At 41.6% G+C, this 25,413-nt stretch overlaps 1 protein-coding gene across 1 annotated transcript in view; it reads left to right on the top strand.

The window, feature by feature from the left end:
* The window catches only part of LOC139758848 (small integral membrane protein 8), a 55,916-nt gene extending 54,037 nt beyond the window's left edge, over positions 1-1,879 (top strand). The window contains exon 3 of the mRNA XM_071680706.1: positions 1,673-1,879. Within this exon, the coding sequence (XP_071536807.1) occupies positions 1,673-1,828 (156 nt within the window). The 3' untranslated portion in view covers positions 1,829-1,879. The remainder of the gene's footprint in view (positions 1-1,672) is intronic.
* The last annotated feature ends 23,534 nt before the right edge of the window (positions 1,880-25,413 follow it).

Raw genomic sequence — 25,413 nt, 5'->3', positions numbered from 1 at the left:
GAAGTTGAAACTTTCAAAAATGCTAGAACTTTTAGTTTGATAGTTTTGTGGCAGTTAGCTCATGCATCTTAAGAAAATTTTCCCCTTATGACCTTAGGCTCTGGAAGGAGAGTTAGTAAATTACACATTATTTCCACATACAAAAATCTTTTTTTTGATAGCAATCTCTTATGGGTTAAGATGAACCAAATCTTAGCAAAGAGTGAAACTAGAATTTAGAAATGGTTCTGTTGTTTAAATATAAAGCGACTGGAATATTCTCGTTATCATTAGCACAACAGTCATTTATTCCAAAATTATCCAACTTGGAAGGTTATTGCACAATGCAGATTGTTCTCTAACAGCTGAGTGAATAGGGGTGCACTACTGATGAACACTTGGGCCCGTTAAGCAGAACTGGTGGTATGCTGTGCTTTTCATCTCGCTCAGCAGTAGAAGAATGTTCTGAGTTGTGCAGTATCTTTCAAGGTTGGGGTGATTTGGAAATAGTTGATGGTTTTTCTTAAGATAACTTCTAGGTCTGTCATCCACTTTTAGAGACCTTTTTGGTTTTACCAGAGATTATCAAGAGGACCAATCATATGTACACCCATGAACTTTAAAACCTTTTACAGCATGGAATATATCGATCTGGATAAAAGAAAAATAAATTCAGTATTAGTTATCTCTACCTGGATAAAAAACAGGTTTTATTAGCTCAACCTAGGTTTTATGGTAGAGCACACGATGTAAGGGAAGCTGTCTGTACCTAATCCTTCCTGAGAAATATTTTCTTGGAGGACATCAACTCATCTAACACCTTCATCAGATGTTTGCTTAGTTTATACTGTGTAACTCTAGGGATTCATAATTCAGGGGAGACAGATTTCTGTGTGCCTCTGAACCATCATTAAAGGTATCTATTTTTGCAATTTGATTTGATCTTATTTGAATTTTTCTTCTAGGCCTCCTTCATGCACTTAATTGCTTATTTGCATTGTACAGAAAGGGAGTTTTACACTCTTGGGGTCCCATTTCTTAAACATTCTCTTCTATCAAACAACTTCTTCAGAATTTTGTATGCTGTCTTCATTAAACATGTCCTTAATCATATTTCATTCATCCACCACTCTTATAATATGAAAGTATTTCATTACATCTTTTTTATCAAGTTTCATGTTATGCCCTCTGGTTGCTCGGGTATGCTCTCATGCTTGCAGGACAAGTTGCAGAGGAGAGAAATATAGTTTATAACGGTTGAAAAATTTTTCTCTCCAAAGCAGTCTTGCAAGCATTTCCTTGTGGTTTCTTGCCTTGTTCTGCATTCCACTCTTTTTTGATAAGCTTTTGTCTGTCCCTTCTGGAGCCACTTTTGGGTGGATGCCCAGAGCTGCTACTAGCATGAGTTGAGTTGTTCAGTTGTGTAATCTCTGTGGTGGTGACTCATTGGCTGAGGGCAGACCTAAAGTAAATGAGCCTGTAAAACCATGGGTTAGCAGTTAGCAAAGGATGAAGAAGGCCATTGCTTCCTCATCAGACATACTGAGAGTTTAAAAGTTCTTACTTTGATTTCCCAGAAGTATCCTATAGAATGTCTCATGCTCCCTAGATATTGCCATGGAGAGAAAGGGTTTTTCAAAGTTCAAGACTTACATTTTGGGAAAATTTAACTAATTTTCATAACATTTTTCAGAACTTGGCAGTTATGACCTTTGGAGTGTTGGCAATTATATGTAGTACAGCCTACTTGGCTTACATGAAGTCCCAATTACAAGAATCCAAGACTTATGTTGCAATAGCAGAAGATGGTTCACAACATCTTACTCAAAAGAAGTCCAAATGGGAATGATTTTTATTGATATGTATATAATGTTATGATAATTATACTTGTTGCTTTTTATCATGAATTTCATTACCACAAGGAAAATGTATTTGGTAGAAAAACACTAATTATAAATGATTTGCATTGGAAGCATATATTCAAGACATGTTGCTAGATTAGCATGTGCCCTTGTCTACTGACAGTTTATTCTGAGCATTTTTTTTTACTCTAATAGTTTATCTTAAGGAATATACTCAAGGTTAAAAAGAGATATAGGGTAAAGTGAACAACAGAAGAGGACTAATGATTTATCAAAATTTCACATGCATGCAGAGGCATGATATAGGAAAAATAATTTAGTAGAGAATTAGTTCTCTGCAGCTGAGGCACATAGAAATTTATGTGGTATACCGGGGTTGACGTGCTGTCAGTGGATTGAATCGGCATTTGAAGAGTCTGGGGTAAACCATGGAAAGCTGTGTAGGTATGTATATTTGCTTGTGTGGACGTATGTATATACATGTGTATGGGGGTGGGTTGGGCCATTTCTTTCATCTGTTTCCTTGCGCTACCTCACAAACGCGGGAGACAGCAGCAAAAATATATATATATATATATATATATATATATATATATATATATATATATATATATATTTTTTTTTCTTTTCCATACTATTCACCATTTCCCGCATCAGCAAGGTGGTGTTAAGAACAGAGGACTGGGCCTTAGAGGGAATATCCTCACCTGGCCCCCTTCTCTGTTCCTTCTTTTGAAAAAAAAAAAAAAAAAAAAAAAATGAGAGGGAGGATTTCCAGCCCCCCGCTCCCTTCCTTTTTAGTCGCCTTCTACAACACGCAGGGAATACATGGGAAGTATTCTTTCTCCCTTATCCCCAGGGATAATATATATATATATATATATATATATATATAGATATATATATATATATATATTTTTATTTTTTTTTTTTTTTTTTTGCCGCTGTCTCCCGCGTTTGCGAGGTAGCGCAAGGAAACAGACGAAAGAAATGGCCCAACCCACCACCATAAACATGTATATACATACACGTCCACACATGCAAATTACATACCTACACAGCTTTCCATGGTTTACCCCAGCGCTTCACATGCCCTGATTCAATCCACTGACAGCACGTTAACCCCAGTATACCACATCGATCCAATTCACTCTATTCCTTGCCCTCCTTTCACCCTCCTGCATGTTCAGGCCCCGATCACACAAAATCTTTTTCACTCCATCTTTCCACCTCCAATTTGGTCTCCCACTTCTCCTCATTCCCTCCACCTCAGACACATATATCGTCTTGGTCAATCTTTCCTCACTCATTCTCTCCATGTGCCCAAACCATTTCAAAACACCCTCTTCTGCTCTCTCAACCACGCTCTTTTTATTTCCACACATCTCTCTTACCCTTACGTTACTTACTCGATCAAACCACCTCACACCACATATTGTCCTCAAACATCTCATTTCCAGCACATCCACCCTCCTGCGCACAACTCTATCCATAGCCCACGCCTCGCAACCATACAACATTGTTGGAACCACTATTCCTTCAAACATACCCATTTTTGCTCTCCAAGATAATGTTCTCGATTTCCACACATTCTTCAAGGCTCCCAGGATTTTCGCCCCTCCCCCACCCTATGATCCACTTCCGCTTCAATGGTTCCATCCGCTGCCAGATCCACTCCCAGATATCTAAAACACTTTACTTCCTCCAGTTTTTCTCCATTCAAACTTACCTCCCAATTGACTTGACCCTCAACCCTACTGTACCTAATAACCTTGCTCTTATTCACATTTACTCTTAACTTTCTTCTTTCACACACTTTACCAAACTCAGTCACCAGCTTTGGCAGTTTCTCACATGAATCAGCCACCAGCACTGTATCATCAGCGAACAACAACTGACTCACTTCCCAAGCTCTCTCATCCACAACAGACTTCATACTTGCCCCTCTTTCCGAAACTCTTGCATTTACCTCCCTAACAACCCCATCCATAAACAAATTAAACAACCATGGAGACATCACACACCCCTGCCGCAAACCTACATTCACTGAGAACCAATCACTTTCCTCTCTTCCTACACGTACACATGCCTTACATCCTCGATAAAAACTTTTCACTGTTTCTAACAACTTGCCTCCCTCACCATATATTCTTAATACCTTCCACAGAGCATCTCTATCAACTCTATCATATGCCTTCTCCAGATCCATAAATGCTACATACAAATCCATTTGCTTTTCTAAGTATTTCTCACATACATTCTTCAAAGCAAACACCTGATCCACACATCCTCTACCACTTCTGAAACCACACTGCTCTTCCCCAATCTGATGCTCTGTACATGCCTTCACCCTCTCAATCAATACCCTCCCATATAATTTACCAGGAATACTCAACAAACTTATACCTCTGAAATTTGAGCACTCACTCTTATCCCCTTTGCCTTTGTACAATGGCACTATGCACGCATTCTCCCAATCCTCAGGCACCTCACCATGAGTCATACATACATTAGATAACCTTACAAACCAGTCAATAATACAGTCACCCCCTTGTTTAATAAATTCCACTGCAATACCATCCAAACCTGCTGCCTTGCCGGCTTTCATCTTCCGCAAAGCTTTTACTACCTCTTCTCTGTTTACCAAATCATTTTCCCTAACCCTCTCACTTTGCACACCACCTTGACCAAAACACCCTATATCTGCCACTCTATCATCAAACACATTCAACAAACCTTCAAAATACTCACTCCATCTCCTTCTCACATCACCACTACCTGTTATCACCTCTCCATTTGCGCCCTTCACTGAAGTTCCCATTTGCTCCCTTGTCTTACGCACTTTATTTACCTCCTTCCTGAACATCTTTTTATTCTCCCTAAAATTTAATGATACTCTCTTACCCCAACTCTCATTTGCCCTCTTTTTCACCTCTTGCACCTTTCTCTTGACCTCCTGTCTCTTTCTTTTATACATCTCCCACTCAATTGCATTTTTTCCCTGCAAAAATCATCCAAATGCCTCTCTCTTCTCTTTCACTAATAATCTTACTTCTTCATCCCACCACTCACTACCCTTTCTAATCAACCCACCTCCCACTCTTCTCATGCCACAAGCATCTTTTGCGCAATCCATCACCGATTCCCTAAATACATCCCATTCCTCCCCCACTCCCTTTGCTTCCATTGTTCTCACCTTTTTCCATTCTGTACTCAGTCTCTCCTGGTACTTCCTCACACAAGTCTCCTTCCCAAACTCACTTACTCTTACCACCCTCTTCACCCCAACATTCACTCTCCTTTTCTGAAAACCCATGCAAATCTTCACCTTAGCCTCCACAAGATAATGATCAGACATCCCTCCAGTTGCACCTCTCAGCACATTAACATCCAAAAGTCTCTCTTTCGCGCGCCTGTCAATTAACACCTAATCCAATAACGCTCTCTGGCCATCTCTCCTATTTACATTCATATACTTATGTATATCTCGCTTTTTAAATCACCAGTCCTTTTTCAGCACATAAATCTACAAGCTCTTCACCATTTCCATTTACAACACTGAACACCCCATGTATACCAATTATTCCCTCAACTGCCACATTACTCACCTTTGCATTCAAATCACTCATCACTATAACCTGGTCTCGTGCATCAAAACCACTAACACACTCATTCAGCTGCTCCCAAAACACTTGCCTCTCATGATCTTTCTTCTCATGCCCAGGTGCATATGCACCAATAATCACCCATCTCTCTCCATCAACTTTCAGTTTTACCCATATTAATCGAGAATTTACTTCCTTACATTCTATCACATACTCCCACAACTCCTGTTTCAGGAGTACTGCTACTCCTTCCCTTGCTCGTGTCCTCTCACTAACCCCTGACTTTACTCCCATGACATTCCCAAACCACTCTTCCCCTTTACCCTTGAGCTTCATTTCACTCAGAGCCAAAACATCCAGGTTCCTTTCCTCAAACATACTACCTATCTCTCCTTTTTTCACATCTTGGTTACATCCACACACATTTAGACACCCCAGTCTGAGCCTTCGAGGAGGATGAGCACTCCCTGCGTGACTCCTTCTTCTGTTTCCCATTTTAGGAAGTTAAAAAATACAAGGAGGGAAGGATTTCTGGCCCCCCCGCTCCAGTCCCCTCTAGTCGCCTTCTATGGAGTGAAAAAGATTTTGTGTGATCGGGGCATGAACATGCAGGAGGGTGAAAGCAGGGCAAGGAATAGAATGAATTGGATCGATGTGGTGTACCGGGGTTGACGTGCTGTCAGTGGATTGAATCAGGGCACGTGAAGCGTCTGGGGTAAACCATGGAAAGTTGTGTGGGACCTGGATGTGGAAAGGGAGCTGTGGTTTCGGGCATTATTGCATGACAGCTAGAGACTGAGTGTGAATGAATGGGGCCTTTGTTGTCTTTTCCTAGTGCTACCTCGCGCACATGAGGGGGGAGGGGGATGGTATTCCATGCGTGGCGAGGTGGCGATGGGAATATATAAAGGCAGTGTGAATTGTGTGCATGGGTATATATGTATGTGTCTGTGTGTGTATATATATGTGTACATTGAGATGTATAGGTGTGTATATTTGTGTGTGTGGACGTGTATGTATATACATTGTGTATGGGGGTAGGTTGGGCCATTTCTTTCATCTGTTTCCTTGCGCTACCTCGCAAACTCGGGAGACAGCGACAAAGCAAAATAAATAAATAAATAATATATATATATATATATATATATATATATATATATATATATATATATATATATATATATATATATATATATATCCCTGGGGATAGGGGAGAAAGAATACTTCTCACGTATTCCCTGCGTGTCGTAGAAGGCGACTAAAAGGGAAGGGAGAGGGGGGCTGGAAATCCTCCCCTCTCGTTTTTAATTTTCCAAAAGAAGGAACAGAGAAGGGGGCTAAGTGAGGATATTCCCTCAAAGGCTCAGTCCTCTGTTCTTAACGCTACCTCGCTAACGCGGGAAATGGCGAATCGTGTGAAAAAAAAATATATATATATATATATATATATATATATATATATTATATATATATATATATATATATATATATATATATATATATATTATTATTAATATATATATATATATATATATATATATATATATATATATATATATATAGATAAATAAATAATGTATATATATATATATATATATATATATATATATATATATATATATATATATATATATATATATATAAATATATATATATATATATATATATTTTATTTATTTTTTATATTCATTATACTTTGTCGCTGTCTCCCGCGTTTGCGAGGTAGCGCAAGGAAACAGACGAAAGAAATGGCCCAACCCCCCCCCATACACATGTATATACATACGTCCACACACACAAATATACACACCTACACAGCTTTCCATGGTTTACCCCAGATGCTTCACATGCCCTGATTCAATCCACTGACAGCACGTCAACCACGGTATACCACATCGCTCCAATTTACTCTATTCCTTGCCCTCCTTTCACCCTCCTGCATGTTCAGGCCCCGATCACACAAAATCTTTTTCACTCCATCTTTCCACCTCCAATTTGGTCTCCCTCTTCTCCTCGTTCCCTCCACCTCCGACACATATATCCTCTTGGTCAATCTTTCCTCTCTCATTCTCTCCATGTGACCAAACCATTTCAAAACACCCTCTTCTGCTCTCTCAACCACACTCCTCTTATTACCAAACATCTCTCTTACCCTTTCATTACTTACTCAATCAAACCACCTCCCACCACATATTGTCCTCAAACATCTCATTTCCAACACATCCACCCTCCTCCGCACAACCCTATCTATAGCCCACACCTCGCAACCATATAACATGTATGGAACCACTATTCCTTCAAACATACCCATTTTTGCTTTGCCAGATAATGTTCTTGCTTTGTACATATCTTTAAACTCTCCCAGAACTTTCGCCCCCTCCTTAACCCTGTGACTCACTTCCGCTTCCATGGTTCCATCCTCTGCCAAATCCACTCCCAGATATCTAAAACACTTCACTTCCTCTAGTTTTTCTCCATTCAAACTTACCTCCCAGTTGACTTCTCCCTCAACCCTTCTGTACCTAATAACCTTGCTCTTATTCACATTTACTCTCAGCTTTCTTCTTTCACAGCAACAGACTACATACTTGCCCCTTTCTCCAAAACTCTTGCATTCGCTTCTCTAACACCCCATCCATAAACAAATTAAACAACAATTGAGACATCACGCATCCCTGCCTCAAACCGACATTCACTGAGAACCAATCACTTTCCTCTCTTCGTACTTGTACACATACCTTATATCCTCAATAAAATCTTTTCACTGCTTTTAGCAATTTGCCTCCCATACCATATATTTTTAATACCTTCCACAGAGCATCCCTATCAACTCTATCATATGCCTTCTCCAGATCCATAAATGCTCCAAGCAAATCCATTTGTTTTACTAGGTATTTCTCACATACATTCTTCAAAGCAAACACCTGATCCACACATCCTCTACCACTTCTGAAACCACACTGCTTCTCCCTAATCTGATGCTCTGTACGTGCCTTCACCCTCTCAATCAATACCCTCCCATATATTTCCTAGGAATACTCAACAAACTTATACCTCTGTCATTTGAGCACTCACCTTTATCCCCTTTGCCTTTGTACAATGGCACTATGCATGCATTCTGCCAATCCTCAGGCACTTCACCATAAGCCATACATACATTGAATATCCTTCCCAACCAGTCAAAAACACAGTCACGCCCTTTTTTAATAAATTCCACTGCAATACCATTCAAACCCGCCGCCTTCCGGTCTTTGATCTTCCGCAAAACTTTTACTACCTCTTCTCTGTTTACCAAATCATTCTCCCTGACCCTCTCACTTCGCACACCACCTCGATCAAAACACCCTATATCTGCCATTCTATCATCTAACACATTCGACAAACCTTCAAAATACTCACTCCATCTCCTCACATCACCACTACGTGTTAATATCCTCCTTATTAGCCCCCTTCACCAATGTTCCCATTTCTTCTATCCTTACACACTTTATTTACCTCATTCCAAAACGTCCTTTTATTCTCCCTAAAATTTAATGATACTCTCTTACCCCAACTCTCATTTGCCCTCTTTTTTACATCTTGCAACTCTCTCTTAACTTCCTGCCTCTTTCTTTTATACATCTCCCACTCATTTGCACTATTTCCCTGCAAAAAATGTCCAAATGCCTCTCTCTTCTCTATGTTTAATTATCTTACTTCTTCATCCCACCACTCACTACCCTTTCTAATATGCCCACCTCCCACCTTTCTCACGCCACAAGAATCTTTTGCGCAAGCCATCACTGCTTCCCTAAGTACATCCCACTTCTCACCCACTCCCCTTACATCCTTTTCTCTCACCTTTTTCCATTCTGCACTCAGACTCTCCTGGTACTTACTCACATAAGTCTCCTTCCAAAGCTCACTTACTCTCACCACTCTCTTCACCCCAACATTCTCTCTTCTTTTCTGAAAACCTCTACAAATCTTCACCTTCGCCTCCACAAGATAATGATCAGACATACCTCCAGTTCCACCTCTCAGCACGTTAACACCCAAAACTCTCTCTTTCACGCGCGTATCAGTTAACACGTAATTCATTAACACTCTCTGGCCATCTCTCCTACTTACATATATATATATATATATATATATTTTTTATTTATTTTTATTATACTTTGTCGCTGTCTCCCGCGTTTGCGAGGTAGCGCAAGGAAACAGACGAAAGAAATGGCCCAACCCCCCCCATACACATGTATATACATACGTCCACACACGCAAATATACATACCTACACAGCTTTCCATGGCTTACCCCAGACGCTTCACATGCCTTGATTCAATCCACTGACAGCACGTCAACCCCGGTATACCACATCGCTCCAATTCACTCTATTCCTTGCCCTCCTTTCACCCTCCTGCATGTTCAGGCCCCGATCACACAAAATCTTTTTCACTCCATCTTTCCACCTCCAATTTGGTCTCCCTCTTCTCCTTGTTCCCTCCACCTCCGACACATATATCCTCTTGGTCAACCTTTCCTCACTCATCCTCTCCATGTGCCCAAACCACTTCAAAACACCCTCTTCTGCTCTCTCAACCACGCTCTTTTTATTTCCACACATCTCTCTTACCCTTACGTTACTCACTCGATCAAACCACCTCACACCACACATTGTCCTCAAACATCTCATTTCCAGCACATCCATCCTCCTGTGCACAACTCTATCCATAGCCCACGCCTCGCAACCATACAACATTGTTGGAACCACTATTCCTTCAAACATACCCATTTTTGCTTTCCGAGATAATGTTCTCGACTTCCACACATTCTTCAAGGCCCCCAGAATTTTCGCCCCCTCCCCCACCCTATGATTCACTTCCACTTCCATGGTTCCATCCGCTGCCAGATCCACTCCCAGATATCTAAAACACTTCACTTCCTCCAGTTTTTCTCCATTCAAACTCACCTCCCAATTGACTTGACCCTCAACCCTACTGTACCTAATAACCTTGCTCTTATTCACATTTACTCTTAACTTTCTTCTTCCACACACTTTACCAAACTCAGTCACCAGCTTCTGCAGTTTCTCACATGAATCAGCCACCAGTGCTGTATCATCAGCGAACAACAACTGACTCACTTCCCAAGCTCTCTCATCCCCAACAGACTTCATACTTGCCCCTCTTTCCAAAACTCTTGCATTTACCTCCCTAACAACCCCATCCATAAACAAATTAAACAACCATGGAGACATCACACACCCCTGCCGCAAACCTACATTCACTGAGAACCAATCACTTTCCTCTCTTCCTACACGTACACATGCCTTACATCCTCGATAAAAACTTTTCACTGCTTCTAACAACTTTCCTCCCACACCATATATTCTTAATACCTTCCACAGAGCATCTCTATCAACTCTATCATATGCCTTCTCCAGATCCATAAATGCTACATACAAATCCATTTGTTTTTCTAAGTATTTCTCACATACATTCCTCAAAGCAAACACCTGATCCACACATCCTCTACCACTTCTGAAACCACACTGCTCTTCCCCAATCTGATGCTCTGTACATGCCTTCACCCTCTCAATCAATACCCTCCCATATAATTTGCCAGGAATACTCAACAAACTTATACCTCTGTAATTTGAGCACTCACTCTTATCCCCTTTGCCTTTGTACAATGGCACTATGCACGCATTCCGCCAATCCTCAGGCACCTCACCATGAGTCATACATACATTAAATAACCTTACCAACCAGTCAACAATACAGTCACCCCCTTTTTTAATAAATTCCACTGCAATACCATCCAAACCTGCTGCCTTGCCGGCTTTCATCTTCCGCAAAGCTTTCACTACCTCTTCTCTGTTTACCAAATCATTTTCCCTAACCCTCTCACTTTGCACACCACCTCGACCAAAACACCCTATATCTGCCACTCTATTATCAAACACATTCAACAAACCTTCAAAATACTCATTCCATCTCCTTCTCACATCACCACTACTTGTTATCACCTCCCCATTTACGCCCTTCACTGAAGTTCCCATTTGTTCCCTTGTCTTACGCACTTTATTTACCTCCTTCCAGAACATCTTTTTATTCTCCCTAAAATTTGATGATACTCTCTCACCCCAACTCTCATTTGCCCTTTTTTTCACCTCTTGCACCTTTCTCTTGACCTCCTGTCTCTTTCTTTTATACATCTCCCACTCAATTGCATTTTTTCCCTGCAAAAATCGTCCAAATGCCTCTCTCTTCTCTTTCACTAATACTCTTACTTCTTCATCCCACCACTCACTACCCTTTCTAATCAACCCACCTCCCACTCTTCTCATGCCACAAGCATCTTTTGTGCAATCCATCACTGATTCCCTAAATACATCCCATTCCTCCCCCACTCCCCTTACTTCCATTGTTCTCACCTTTTTCCATTCTGTACTCAGTCTCTCCTGGTACTTCCTCACACAGGTCTCCTTCTCAAGCTCACTTACTCTCACCACCCTCTTCACCCCAACATTCACTCTTCTTTTCTGGAAACCCTATACAAATCTTCACCTTAGCCTCCACAAGATAATGATCAGACATCCCTCCAGTTGCACCTCTCAACACATTAACATCCAAAAGTCTCTCTTTCGCACGCCTGTAAATAAATTATACATTTCCTTTTTTCCATAGCCAGAGGTTGAACCATTATGTGACATTCATTTTTTTCATTCATTTCAAGCTAGAAGTTTCAGTTTTCTAAATTGTTTCTTACATTTTTCATATGTATATATATGTATGTGTGTGTGTGTGTATATGTGCGTATGTATGTGTATGTGTGTGTATGTGTATATGTATATATATATGTATATTATCCCTGGGGATAGGGGTGAAAGAATACTTCCCACGTATTCCTCGCGTGTCGTAGAAAGCGACTAGAGGGGACGGGCGCGGGGGGCCAGAAATCCTCCCCTCCTTGTATTAACTTTCTAAAATGGGAAACAGAAGAAGGAGTCACGCGGGGAGTGCTCATCCTCCTCGAAGGCTCAGAGTGGGGTGCCTAAATGTGTGTGGATGTAACCAAGATGTGAAAAAAGGAGAGATAGGTAGTATGTTTGAGGAAAGGAACCTGGATGTTTTGGCTCTGAGTGAAACGAAGCTCAAGGGTAAAGGGGAAGAGTGGTTTGGGAATGTCTGGGGAGTAAAGTCAGGGGTTAGTGAGAGGACAAGAGCAAGGGAAGGAGTAGCAATACTCCTGAAACAGGAGTTGTGGGAGTATGTGATAGAGTGTAAGAAAGTAAATTCTCGATTAATATGGGTAAAACTGAAAGTTGATGGAGAGAGGTGGGTGATTATTGGTGCATATGCACCTGGGCATGAGAAGAAAGATCAAGAGGGGCAAGTGTTTTGGGAGCACCTGAATGAGTGTGTTAGTGGTTTTGATGCACGAGACCGGGTTATAGTGATGGATGATTTGAATGCAAAGGTGAGTAATGTGGCAGTTGAGGGAATAATTGGTATACATGGGGTGTTCAGTGTTGTAAATGGAAATGGTGAAGAGCTTGTAGATTTATGTGCTGAAAAAGGAGTGATGATTGGGAATACCTGGTTTAAAAAGCGAGATATACATAAGTATACTTATGTAAGTAGGAGAGATGGCCAGAGAGCGTTATTGGATTACGTGTATATTATTATTTTTATTTTATTTTACTTTGTCGCTGTCTCCCGCGTTTGCGAGGTAGCGCAAGGAAACAGACGAAAGAAATGGCCCAACCCCCCCCCATACACATGTATATACATACGTCCACACACGCAAATATACATACCTACACAGCTTTCCATGGTTTACCCCAGACGCTTCACATGCCCTGCTTCAATCCACTGACAGCACGTCAACCCCGGTATACCACATCGCTCCAATTCACTCTATTCCTTGCCCTCCTTTCACCCTCCTGCATGCTCAGGCCCCGATCACACAAAATTTTTTTCACTCCATCTTTCCACCTCCAATTTGGTCTCCCTCTTCTCCTTGTTCCCTCCACCTCCGACACATATATCCTCTTGGTCAATCTCTCCTCACTCATCCTCTCCATGTGCCCAAACCACTTCAAAACACCCTCCTCTGCTCTCTCAACCACGCTCTTTTTATTTCCACACATCTCTCTTACCCTTACGTTACTCACTCGATCAAACCACCTCACACCACACATTGTCCTCAAACATCTCATTTCCAGCACATCCATCCTCCTGCGCACAACTCTATCCATAGCCCACGCCTCGCAACCATACAACATTGTTGGAACCACTATTCCTTCAAACATACCCATTTTTGCTTTCCGAGATAATGTTCTCGACTTCCACACATTCTTCAAGGCCCCCAGGATTTTCGCCCCCTCCCCCACCCTATGATCCACTTCCGCTTCCATGGTTCCATCCGCTGCCAGATCCACTCCCAGATATCTAAAACACTTCACTTCCTCCAGTTTTTCTCCATTCAAACTCACCTCCCACTTGACTTGACCCTCAACCCTACTGTACCTAATAACCTTGCTCTTATTCACATTTACTCTTAACTTTCTTCTTCCACACACTTTTCCAAACTCAGTCACCAGCTTCTGCAGTTTCTCACATGAATCAGCCACCAGCACTGTATCATCAGCGAACAACAACTGACTCACTTCCCAAGCTCTCTCATCCCCAACAGACTTCATACTTGCCCCTCTTTCCAAAACTCTTGCATTTACCTCCCTAACAACCCCATCCATAAACAAATTAAACAACCATGGAGACATCACACACCCCTGCCGCAAACCTACATTCACTGAGAACCAATCACTTTCCTCTCTTCCTACACGTACACATGCCTTACATCCTCGATAAAAACTTTTCACTGCTTCTAACAACTTTCCTCCCACACCATATATTCTTAATACCTTCCACAGAGCATCTCTATCAACTCTATCATATGCCTTCTCCAGATCCATAAATGCTACATACAAATCCATTTGCTTTTCTAAGTATTTCTCACATACATTCTTCAAAGCAAACACCTGATCCACACATCCTCTACCACTTCTGAAACCACACTGCTCTTCCCCAATCTGATGCTCTGTACATGCCTTCACCCTCTCAATCAATACCCTCCCATATAATTTACCAGGAATACTCAACAAACTTATACCTCTGTAATTTGAGCACTCACTCTTATCCCCTTTGCCTTTGTACAATGGCACTATGCACGCATTCCGCCAATCCTCAGGCACCTCACCATGAGTCATACATACATTAAATAACCTTACCAACCAGTCAACAATACAGTCACCCCCTTTTTTAATAAATTCCACTGCAATACCATCCAAACCTGCTGCCTTGCCGGCTTTCATCTTCCGCAAAGCTTTCACTACCTCTTCTCTGTTTACCAAATCATTTTCCCTAACCCTCTCACTTTGCACACCACCTCGACCAAAACACCCTATATCTGCCACTCTATCATCAAACACATTCAACAAACCTTCAAAATACTCACTCCATCTCCTTCTCACATCACCACTACTTGTTATCACCTCCCCACTTGCGCCCTTCACCGAAGTTCCCATTTGCTCCCTTGTCTTACGCACTTTATTTACCTCCTTCCAGAACATCTTTTTATTCTCCCTAAAATTTAATGATACTCTCTCACCCCAACTCTCATTTGCCCTTTTTTTCACCTCTTGCACCTTTCTCTTGACCTCCTGTCTCTCTTTTATACATCTCCCACTCAATTGCATTTTTTCCCTGCAAAAATCGTCCAAATGCCTCTCTCTTCTCTTTCACTAATACTCTTACTTCTTCATCCCACCACTCACTATCCTTTCTAATCAACCCACCTCCCACTCTTCTCATGCCACAAGCATCTTTTGCGCAATCCATCACTGATTCCCTAAATACATCCCATTCCTCCCCCACTCCCCTTACTTCCATTGTTCTCACCTTTTTCCATTCTGTACTCAGTCTCTCCTGGTACTTCCTCACACAGGTCTCCTTCTCAAGCTCACTTACTCTCACCACCCTCTTCACCCCAACATTCACTCTTCTTTTCTGAAAACCCATACAAATCTTCACCTTAGCCTCCACAAGGTAATGATCAGACATCCCTCCAGTTGCACCTCTCAGCACATTAACATCCAAAAGTCTCTCTTTTGCACGCCTGTCAATTAACACGTAATCCAATAACGCTCTCTGGCCATCTCTCCTACTTACATAAGTATACTTATGTATATCTCGCTTTTTAAACCAGGTATTCCCAATCATCAGTCCTTTTTCAGCACATAAATCTACAAGCTCTTCACCATTTCCATTTACAACACTGAACACCCCATGTATACCAATTATTCCCTCAACTGCCACATTACTCACCTTTGCATTCAAATCACCCATCACTATATATATATATATATGTATATATATATATATATATATATATATATATATATATATATATATATATATATATATATATATATATATATATATATATAGATATATATTAAACCAGGTATTCACAGTATAGGAGGGTATTGATTGAGAGGGTAAAGGCATGTACAGAGACAGAGCATCAGATTGGGGAAGAGCAGTGTGGTTTCAGAATAGATAGAGGAAGTGTGGGTCAGGTGTTTGCTTTGAAGAATGTATGTGAGAAATATTTAGATAAACAAATGGATTTGTATGTAGCATTTATGTATCTGGAGAAGTCATATGGTAGAGTTGACAGAGATGCTCTGTGGAAGGTATTAAGAGTATATGATATGGGAGGTAAGTTGCTAGATGCAGTGAAAAGTTTTTATCGAAGATGTAAGGCACGTGTACGAGTAGGAAGAGAGGAAAGTGATTGGTTTACAGTGAATGTCGGTTTGCAGCAGGTGTGCGTGATGTCTCCATGGTTGTTGAATTTGTTTATGGATGGGGTTGTTAGGGAGGTGAATGCAAGAGTTTTAGCGAGAGGGGCAAGTATGCAGTCTGTTGTCGATGAGAGAGCTTGGGAAGTGAGTCAGTTATTGTTCGCACTCATTTAGGAGCTGTCATGTGTATTGCACTGAAACCACAGCTCCCCTTCCACATCCAGGCCCCATAAAACTTTCCATAGTTTACTCTAGACGCTTCAGAAGCCCTGGTTCAATCCAATGACAGCACGTTGACCCCGGTATACCATATCGTTCCAATTCACTCTATTCCTTGCACGCCTTTCGCCCTCCTGCATGTTCAGGTCCTGATCGCTCAAAATCTATCTCACTCCATCCTTCCACCTCCAATTTGATCCACTTCTCATTCCCCCACCTCTGACACATATATCCTCTTTGTCAATCTTTTCTCACTCATTCTCTCCACGTGACCAAACCATTTCAATACATCCTCTTCTGCTCTCTCAACCACACTCTTTTTATTACCACACATCTCTCTGCTCTCTCAACCACACTCTTTTTATTACCACACATCTCTCTTACCCTTTCATTACTTATTCGATCAAACCACCTCACACCACATATTGTCCTCAAACATCTCATTTCCAACACATCCACTCTCCTCCGCACAACCCTATCTATAGCCCACGCCTCGCAACTGTATAACATTGTTGGAACCACTATTTCTTCAAACATGCCATTTCTACTTTCCTAGATAATGTTCTCGCCTTCCACACAATTTTCAACTTTCCCCCCTCCATAACCCTGTGACTCACTTCCACTTCCATGGTTCCATCAAATGCTAAATCTACCCCCAGATATCTAAAACACTTCACTTCCTCCAATTTTTCCCCATTCAAACTTAACTCCTAATTACTTGTCCCTTATTCACATTTACTCTCAGCTTTCTTTACACACACTTCACCAAACTGTCACCAACTTCTGCAATTTCTCACCCGAATCAGCCACCAGCGCTGAATCAGCAGCGAACAACAACTGACTCACTACCCAAACCCTCTCATCCACAACAGACTGCATATTTGCCCCTCTCTCTAAAACTCTTTTATTCACCTCCCTAACAACCCCATCCATGAACAAATTAAATAACCATGGAGACATCACTCACCTCTGCCGCAAACGGACATTCACTGAGAACCAATCACTTTCCTCTCTTCCTATCCGTATACATGCCTTACATTTTCGATAAAAACTTTTCACTGCTTCTAGGAACTTGCCTCCCACACCATGTACTCTTAATGCCTTCCACAGAGCATCTCTATCAACTCTATAATATGCCTTCTCAAGGCGAAGGTGAAGATTTGTAGAGGTTTTCAGAAAAAAAAGAGAGAATGTTGGGGTGAAGAGAGTGGTGAGAGTAAGTGAGCTTGGGAAGGAGATTTGTGTGAGGAAGTACCAGGAGAGACTGAGTGCATAATGGAAAAAAGGTGAGAGTAAAGAACGTAAAGGGAGTGGGGGAGGAATGGGATGTATTTAGGGAAGTAGTGATGGCTTGTGCAAAAGGTGCTTGTGGCATGAGAAGTGTGGGAGGTGCGCACATTAGAAAGGGCAGTGAGTGGTGGGATGAAGAAGTAAGATTATTAGTGAGTGAGAAGAGAGAGGTGTTTGGACGATTTTTGCAGGGAAATAGTGCAAATGACTGGGAGATGTATAAAAGAAAGAGGCAAGAGGTGAAAGAGAAGGCAAATGAGAGATGGGGTGAGAGAGTATCATTAAATTTTTGAGAGAATTTAAAGATGTTTTGGAAGGAGGTAAATAAAGTGCGTAAGACAGGAGAACAAACGGAAACATCGGTGAAGGGGACTAATGGGGAGGTAATAACAAGTAGTGGTGATGTGAGTAGGAGATAGAGTGAGTATTTTGAAGGTTTGTTGAATGTGTTAGATCATAAGAGTGCCAGATATAGGGTGTTTTGGTCGAGGTGGTGTGCGAAGAGAGGGTCAGGGAGAATGGTTTGGTAAATAGAGAAGAGGTAGTGGAAGCTTTGCGGAAGATGAAAGCCGTTATGTTGGCAGGTTTGGATGGTATTGCAGTGGAATTTATTAAAAAAGGGGATGACTATGTTGTTGACTGGTTGGTGAGGATATTCAGTGTATGTATGGCTCATGGTGAAGTGTCTGAGGATTGACGGAATGCATGCATAGTGCCATTGTATAAAGGCAAAGGGATAAAGGTGAGTGTTCAAATTACAGAGGTATAAGTTTGTTGAGTATTGCTGGGAAATTATATGGGAGGGTATTGATTGAGAGGGTCAAGGCATGTACAGAGCATCAGATTGGGGAAGAGCAGTGTGGTTTCAGAAGTAGTAGAGGATGTGTGGATCAGATGTTTGCTTTGAAGCATGTATGAGAAATACTGAGAAAAACAAATGGATTTGTATGTAGCATTTATGGATCTGGAGAAGGTATATGATAAAGTGGATAGAGATGCTCTCTGGAAGGTATTAAGAGTATATGGTGAGGGAGGCAAGTTGCTAGATGCAATGGAAAGTTTTTATCGAGGATGTAAGGCATGTGTACGAGTAGGAAGAGAGGAAAGTGATTAGTTGCCAGTGAATGTAGGTTTGCGGCAGGGGTGTGTGATGTCTCCATGGTTGTTTAATTTGTTTATGAATGGGGTTGTTAGGGAGGTGAATGCAAGAGTTTTGGAGAGAAGGGAAGTATGCAGTCATTTGTGGATGAGATGGCTTGGAAAGTGAGTTTCATTTTGTATCTTATCCTATTTTTCATTATTATACTTTGTCGCTGTCTCCCGCGTTAGCGAGGTAGCGTGAGGAAAAAGAGGAAAGAATGGCCTAACCCACCCACATACACATGTATATACATACACGTCCACACACGCATATATACATACCTATTCATTTAAACATATACATATACATACATACAGAAATATACATATATACACATGTACATAATTCACACTTGCTGCCTTTATTTATTTCCGTCGGCAACCTGCCACACATGAAATTACGACCCCCTACCCCGCACGCGCGTGAGGTAGCGCTGGTAAAAGACAAGAAAGGCCACTCAATCTGTAACTGCTATGTATAATGCACCAAAACCACAGCTCCCTTTCTACCTTCAGATCCCACAAATCTTTCCATAGTTTACCCCAGACGCTTCACATGCCTTGGTTCAATCCCTTGACAGCAGGTCGACTACGTTATACCAAATCATTCCAATTCACTATATTCCTTGCATGACTTTTATCCTCCTGCATGTTCAGGCCCTGATCGCTCAAAATCTTTTTCACTCCATTTTTCCACCTCCAATTTGGTCTCCCACTTCTCCTCGTTCCCTCCACCTCTGACACATATATCCTCTTTGTCAATCTTTCCTCACTCATTCTCTCCATGTGACCAAACCATTTCAAAACAACCTCTTCTGCTCTCTCAACCACACTCCTTTTATTACCACACATCTCTCTTACCCTTTCATTACTTACTTGATCAAACCACCTTCCACCACATATTGTCCTCAAACATCTCATTTCCAACAAATCCACCCTCCTCCGCACAACCCTATCTATAGCCCACGCCTTGCAACCATATAACATTTTTGGAACCACTATTCCTTCAAACATACCCATTTTTGCTTTACGAGATAATGTTCTTACGTTCCACACATTTTTGAAACTCTCCCAGAACTTTCGCTCCCTCCCCAACAGTGACTCACTTCCGCTTCCATGGTTCCATCCTCTGCCAAATCTACTCCCAGATATCTAAAACACTTCACTTCCTCTAGATTTTCTCCATTCAATCTTACCTACCAAATGACTTGTCTCTCAACCCTACTGTACCTAATAACCTTGCTCTTATTCACATTTACTCTCAGCTTTCTTCTTTCACAGCAACAGACTGCATACTTGCCCCTCTCTCCAAAACTCTTGCATTCACTTCCCTAACACCCTATCCATAAACAAATTACACAACAATGGAGACATCGCGCACCCCTGCCTCAAACCGACATTCACTGAGAACCAATCACTTTCCTCTCTTCTTACTCGTGCACATACCTTACATCCTCAATAGAATCTTTTCACTGCTTCTAGCAATTTGCCTCCCATAACATATATTCTTGATACCTTCCACAGAGCATCTCTATCAACTCTATCATATGCCTTCTCCAGATCCATAAATGCTCCATACAAATCCATTTGTTTTTCTAAGTATTTCTCGCATACATTCGTCAAAGCAAACACCTGATCCACACATCTTCTACCACTTCTGTAACCACAGTGATCTTCCCTAATCTGATGCTCTGTACATGCCTTCACCCTCTCAATCAATACTCTCCCATATAATTTCGAAGGAATACTCAACAAACTTATACCTCTGTCATTTGAGCACTCACCTTTATCCCCTTTGCCTTTGTACAATGGCACTATGCATGCATTCCGCCAATCCTCAGGCACTTCACCATAAGCCATACATACATTAAATATCTTTCCCAACCAGTCAAAAACTCAGTCACCCCCTTTTTTGATGAGTTCCACTGCAATACCATTCAAACCCGCCCCCTTGCCGGCTTTCATCTTGCGCAAAGCTTTTACTACCTCTACTCTGTTTACCAAATCATTCTCCCTGACCCTCTCACTTTGCACACCACCCCGACCATTCTATCATCTAACACATTCAACAAACCTTCAAAATACTCACTGCATCTCCTTCTCACATCACCACTACTTGTTAATACCTCCCCATTAGCCCCTTTCACCAATGTTCCCATTTGTTCTCTTCTTACACACTTTATTTACCTCTTTCCAAAACATCATTTTATTCTCCCTAAAATTCAATGATAATCTCTCACCCCAACTCTCATTTGCCCTCTTTTTCACCTCGTGGAACTTTCTCTTGATCTCCTGCCTCTTTCTTTTATACATCTCCCACTATTTTGCACTATTTCCCTGCAAAAAAAAAAAAAAAAAGTCCAAATGCCTCTCTTTCTCTATGATTAATTATCTTACTTCTTTATCCCACCACTCACTACCCTTTCTAATATGCCCACCTCCCACCTTTCTCACGCCACAAGCATCTTTTGCGCAAGCCATCACTCCTTCCCTAAGTACATCCCGTTTCTCACCCACTCCACTTACATCCTTTGCTCTCACCTTTTTCCATTCTGCACTCAGACTCTCCTGGTACTTCCTCGCATGAGTCTCCTTCCCAAGCTCACTTACTCTCACCACTCTCTTCACCCCAACATTCTCTCTTCATTTCTGAAAACCTCTACAAATCTTCACCTTCGCCTCCACAAGATAATGATCAGACATCCCTCCACTTGCACCTCTCAGCATATTAATACCCAAAACTCTCTCTTTCACGCGCCTATCAATTAACACGTAATCCAATATTACTCTCTGGCCATCTCTCCTACTTATATACATATACTTTATATATATATATATATATATATATATATATATATATATATATATATATATATATATATATTTTTTTTTTTTTTTTTTTTTCCTTTGTCGCTGTCTCCAGCGTTTGCGAGGTAGCGCAAGGAAACAGACGAAAGAAATGGCCCAACCCACCCCCATACACATGCCTTGATTCAATCCACTGACAGCACGTCAACCCCGGTATACCACATCGCTCCAATTCACTCTATTCTTTGCCCTCCTTTCACCCTCCTGCATGTTCAGGCCCCGATCACACAAAATCTTTTTCACTCCATCTTTCCACCTCCAATTTGGTCTCCCTCTTCTCCTCGTTCCCTCCACCTCCGACACATATATCCTCTTGGTCAATCTTTCCTCACTCATTCTCTCCATGTGACCAAACCATTTCAAAACACCCTCTTCTGCTCTCTCAACCACGCTCTTTTTATTTCCACACATCTCTCTTACCCTTACGTTACTTACTCGATCAAACCACCTCACACCACACATTGTCCTCAAACATCTCATTTCCAGCACATTCATCCTCTTGCGCACAACTCTATCCATAGTCCACGCCTCGCAACCATACAACATTGTTGGAACCACTATTCCTTCAAACATACCCATTTTTGCTTTCCGAGATAATGTTCTCGACTTCCACACATTCTTCAAGGCTCCCAGAATTTTCGCCCCCTCCCCCACCCTATGATCCACTTCTGCTTCCATGGTTCCATCAGCTGCCAGATCCACTCCCAGATATCTAAAACACTTCACTTCCTCCAGTTTTTCTCCATTCAAACTCACCTCCCAATTGAATTGACCCTCAACCCTACTGTACCTAATAACCTTGCTCTTATTCACATTTACTCTTAACTTTCTTCTTTCACACACTTTACCAAACTCAGTCACCAGCTTCTGCAGTTTCTTACATGAATCAGCCACCAGCGCTGTATCATCAGCGAACAACAACTGACTCACTTCCCAAGCTCTCTCATCCCCAACAGACTTCATACTTGCCCCTCTTTCCAAAACTCTTCCATTCACCTCCCTAACAACCCCATCCATAAACAAATTAAACAACCATGGAGACATCACACACCCCTGCCGCAAACCTATATTCACTGAGAACCAATCACTTTCCTCTCTTCCTACATGTACACATGCCTTACATCCTCGATAAAAACTCTTCACTGCTTCTAACAACTTGCCTCCCACACCATATATTCTTAATACCTTCCACAGAGCATCTCTATCAACTCTATCATATGCCTTCTCCAGATCCATAAATGCTACATACAAATCCATTTGCTTTTCTAAGTATTTCTCACATACATTCTTCAAAGCAAACACCTGATCCACACATCCTCTACCACTTCTGAAACCACACTGCTCTTCCCCAATCTGATGCTCTGTACATGCCTTCACCCTCTCAATCAATACCCTCCCATATAATTTACCAGGAATACTCAACAAACTTATACCTCTGTAATTTGAGCACTCACTCTTATCCCCTTTGCCTTTGTACAATGGCACTATGCACGCATTCCGCCAATCCTCAGGCACCTCACCATGAGTCATACATACATTAAATAACCTTACCAACCAGTCAACAATACAGTCACCCCCTTTTTTAATAAATTCCACTGCAATACCATCCAAACCTACTGCCTCGCCGGCTTTCATCTTCCGCAAAGCTTTTACTACCTCTTCTCTGTTTACCAACTCATTTTCCCTAACCCTCGCACTTTGCACACCACCTCTACCAAAGCACCCTATATCTGCCACTCTATCATCAAACACATTCAACAAACCTTCAAAATACTCACTCCATCTCTTCACATCACCACTACTTGTTATCACCTCCCCATTTGCGCCCTTCACTGAAGTTCCCATTTGCTCCCTTGTCTTACGCACTTTATTTACCACCTTCCAGAACATCTTTTTATTCTCCCTAAAATTTAATGATACTCTCTCACCCCAACTCTCATTTGCCCTTTTTTCACCTCTTGCACCTTTCTCTTGACCTCCTGTCTCTTTCTTTTATACGTCTCCCACTCAATTTCATTTTTTCCCTGCAAAAATCGTCCAAATGCCTCTCTCTTCTCTTTCACTAATACTCTTACTTCTTCATCCCACCACTCACTACCCTTTCTAATCAACCCACCTCCCACTCTTCTCATGCCACAAGCATCTTTTGCGCAATCCATCACTGATTCCCTAAATACATCCCATTCCTCCCCCACTCCCCTTGCTTCCATTGTTCTCACCTTTTTCCATTCTGTACTCAGTCTCTCCTGGTACTTCCTCACACAAGTCTCCTTCCCAAGCTCACTTACTCTCACCACCCTCTTCACCCCAACATTCACTCTTCTTTTCTGAAAACCCATACAAATCTTCACCTTAGCCTCCACAAGATGGTTTGATCGAGTGAGTAACGTAAGGGTAAGAGAGATGTGTGGAAATAAAAAGAGCGTGGTTGAGAGAGCAGAAGAGGGTGTTTTGAAGTGGTTTGGGCACATGGAGAGGATGAGTGAGGAAAGATTGACCATGAGGATATATGTGTCGGAGGTGGAGGGAGCAAGGAGAAGAGGGAGACCAAATTGGAGGTGGAAAGATGGAGTGAAAAAGATTTTGTGTGATCGGGGCCTGAACATGCAGGAGGGTGAAAGGAGGGCAAGGAATAGAGTGAATTGGAGGGATGTGGTATACCGGGGTTGACGTGCTGTCAGTGGATTGAATCAAGGCATGTGAAGCGTCTGGGGTAAACCATGGAAAGCTGTGTAGGTATGTATATTTGCGTGTGTGGACGTATGTACATACATGTGTATGGGGGGGGGTTGGGCCATTTCTTTCGTCTGTTTCCTTGCGCTACCTCGCAAACGCGGGAGACAGCGACAAAGTATAAAAAAAAAAAAAAAATATATATATATATATATATATATATATATATATATATATATATATATATATATATATATATATATATATACAACAGGAGTTGTGGAAGTATGTGATAGAATGTAAGAAAGTAAATTCTCGATTAATATGGGTAAAACTGAAAGTTGATGGAGAGAGATGGGTGATTATTGGTGCATATGCACCTGGGCATGAGAAGAAAGATCATGAGAGGCAAGTGTTTTGGGAGCAGCTGAATGAGTGTGTTAGTGGTTTTGATGCACGAGACCGGGTTATAGTGTTGGGTGATTTGAATGCGAAGGTGAGTAATGTGGCAGTTGAGGGAATAATTGGTATACATGGGGTGTTCAGTGTTGTAAATGGAAATGGTGAAGAGCTTGTAGATTTATGTGCTGAAAAAGGACTGATGATTGGGAATACCTGGTTTAAAAAGCGAGATATACATAAGTACACTTATGTAAGTAGGAGAGATGGCCAGAGAGCGTTATTGGATTACGTGTTAATTGACAGGCGCGCGAAAGAGAGACTTTTGGATGTTAATGTGCTGAGAGGTGCAACTGGAGGGATGTCTGATCATTATCTTGTGGAGGCTAAGGTGAAGAGTTGTATGGGTTTCCAGAAAAGAAGAGTGAATGTTGGGGTGAAGAGGGTGGTGAGAGTAAGTGAGCTTTTGAAGGAGACTTGTGTGAGGAAGTACCAGGAGAGACTGAGTACAGAATGGAAAAAGGTG

This window comes from Panulirus ornatus, chromosome 31 (assembly GCF_036320965.1).
Source record: "Panulirus ornatus isolate Po-2019 chromosome 31, ASM3632096v1, whole genome shotgun sequence".
Taxonomy (NCBI): domain Eukaryota; kingdom Metazoa; phylum Arthropoda; class Malacostraca; order Decapoda; family Palinuridae; genus Panulirus; species Panulirus ornatus.
This window is presented reverse-complemented; position numbering and strand designations above follow the sequence as displayed.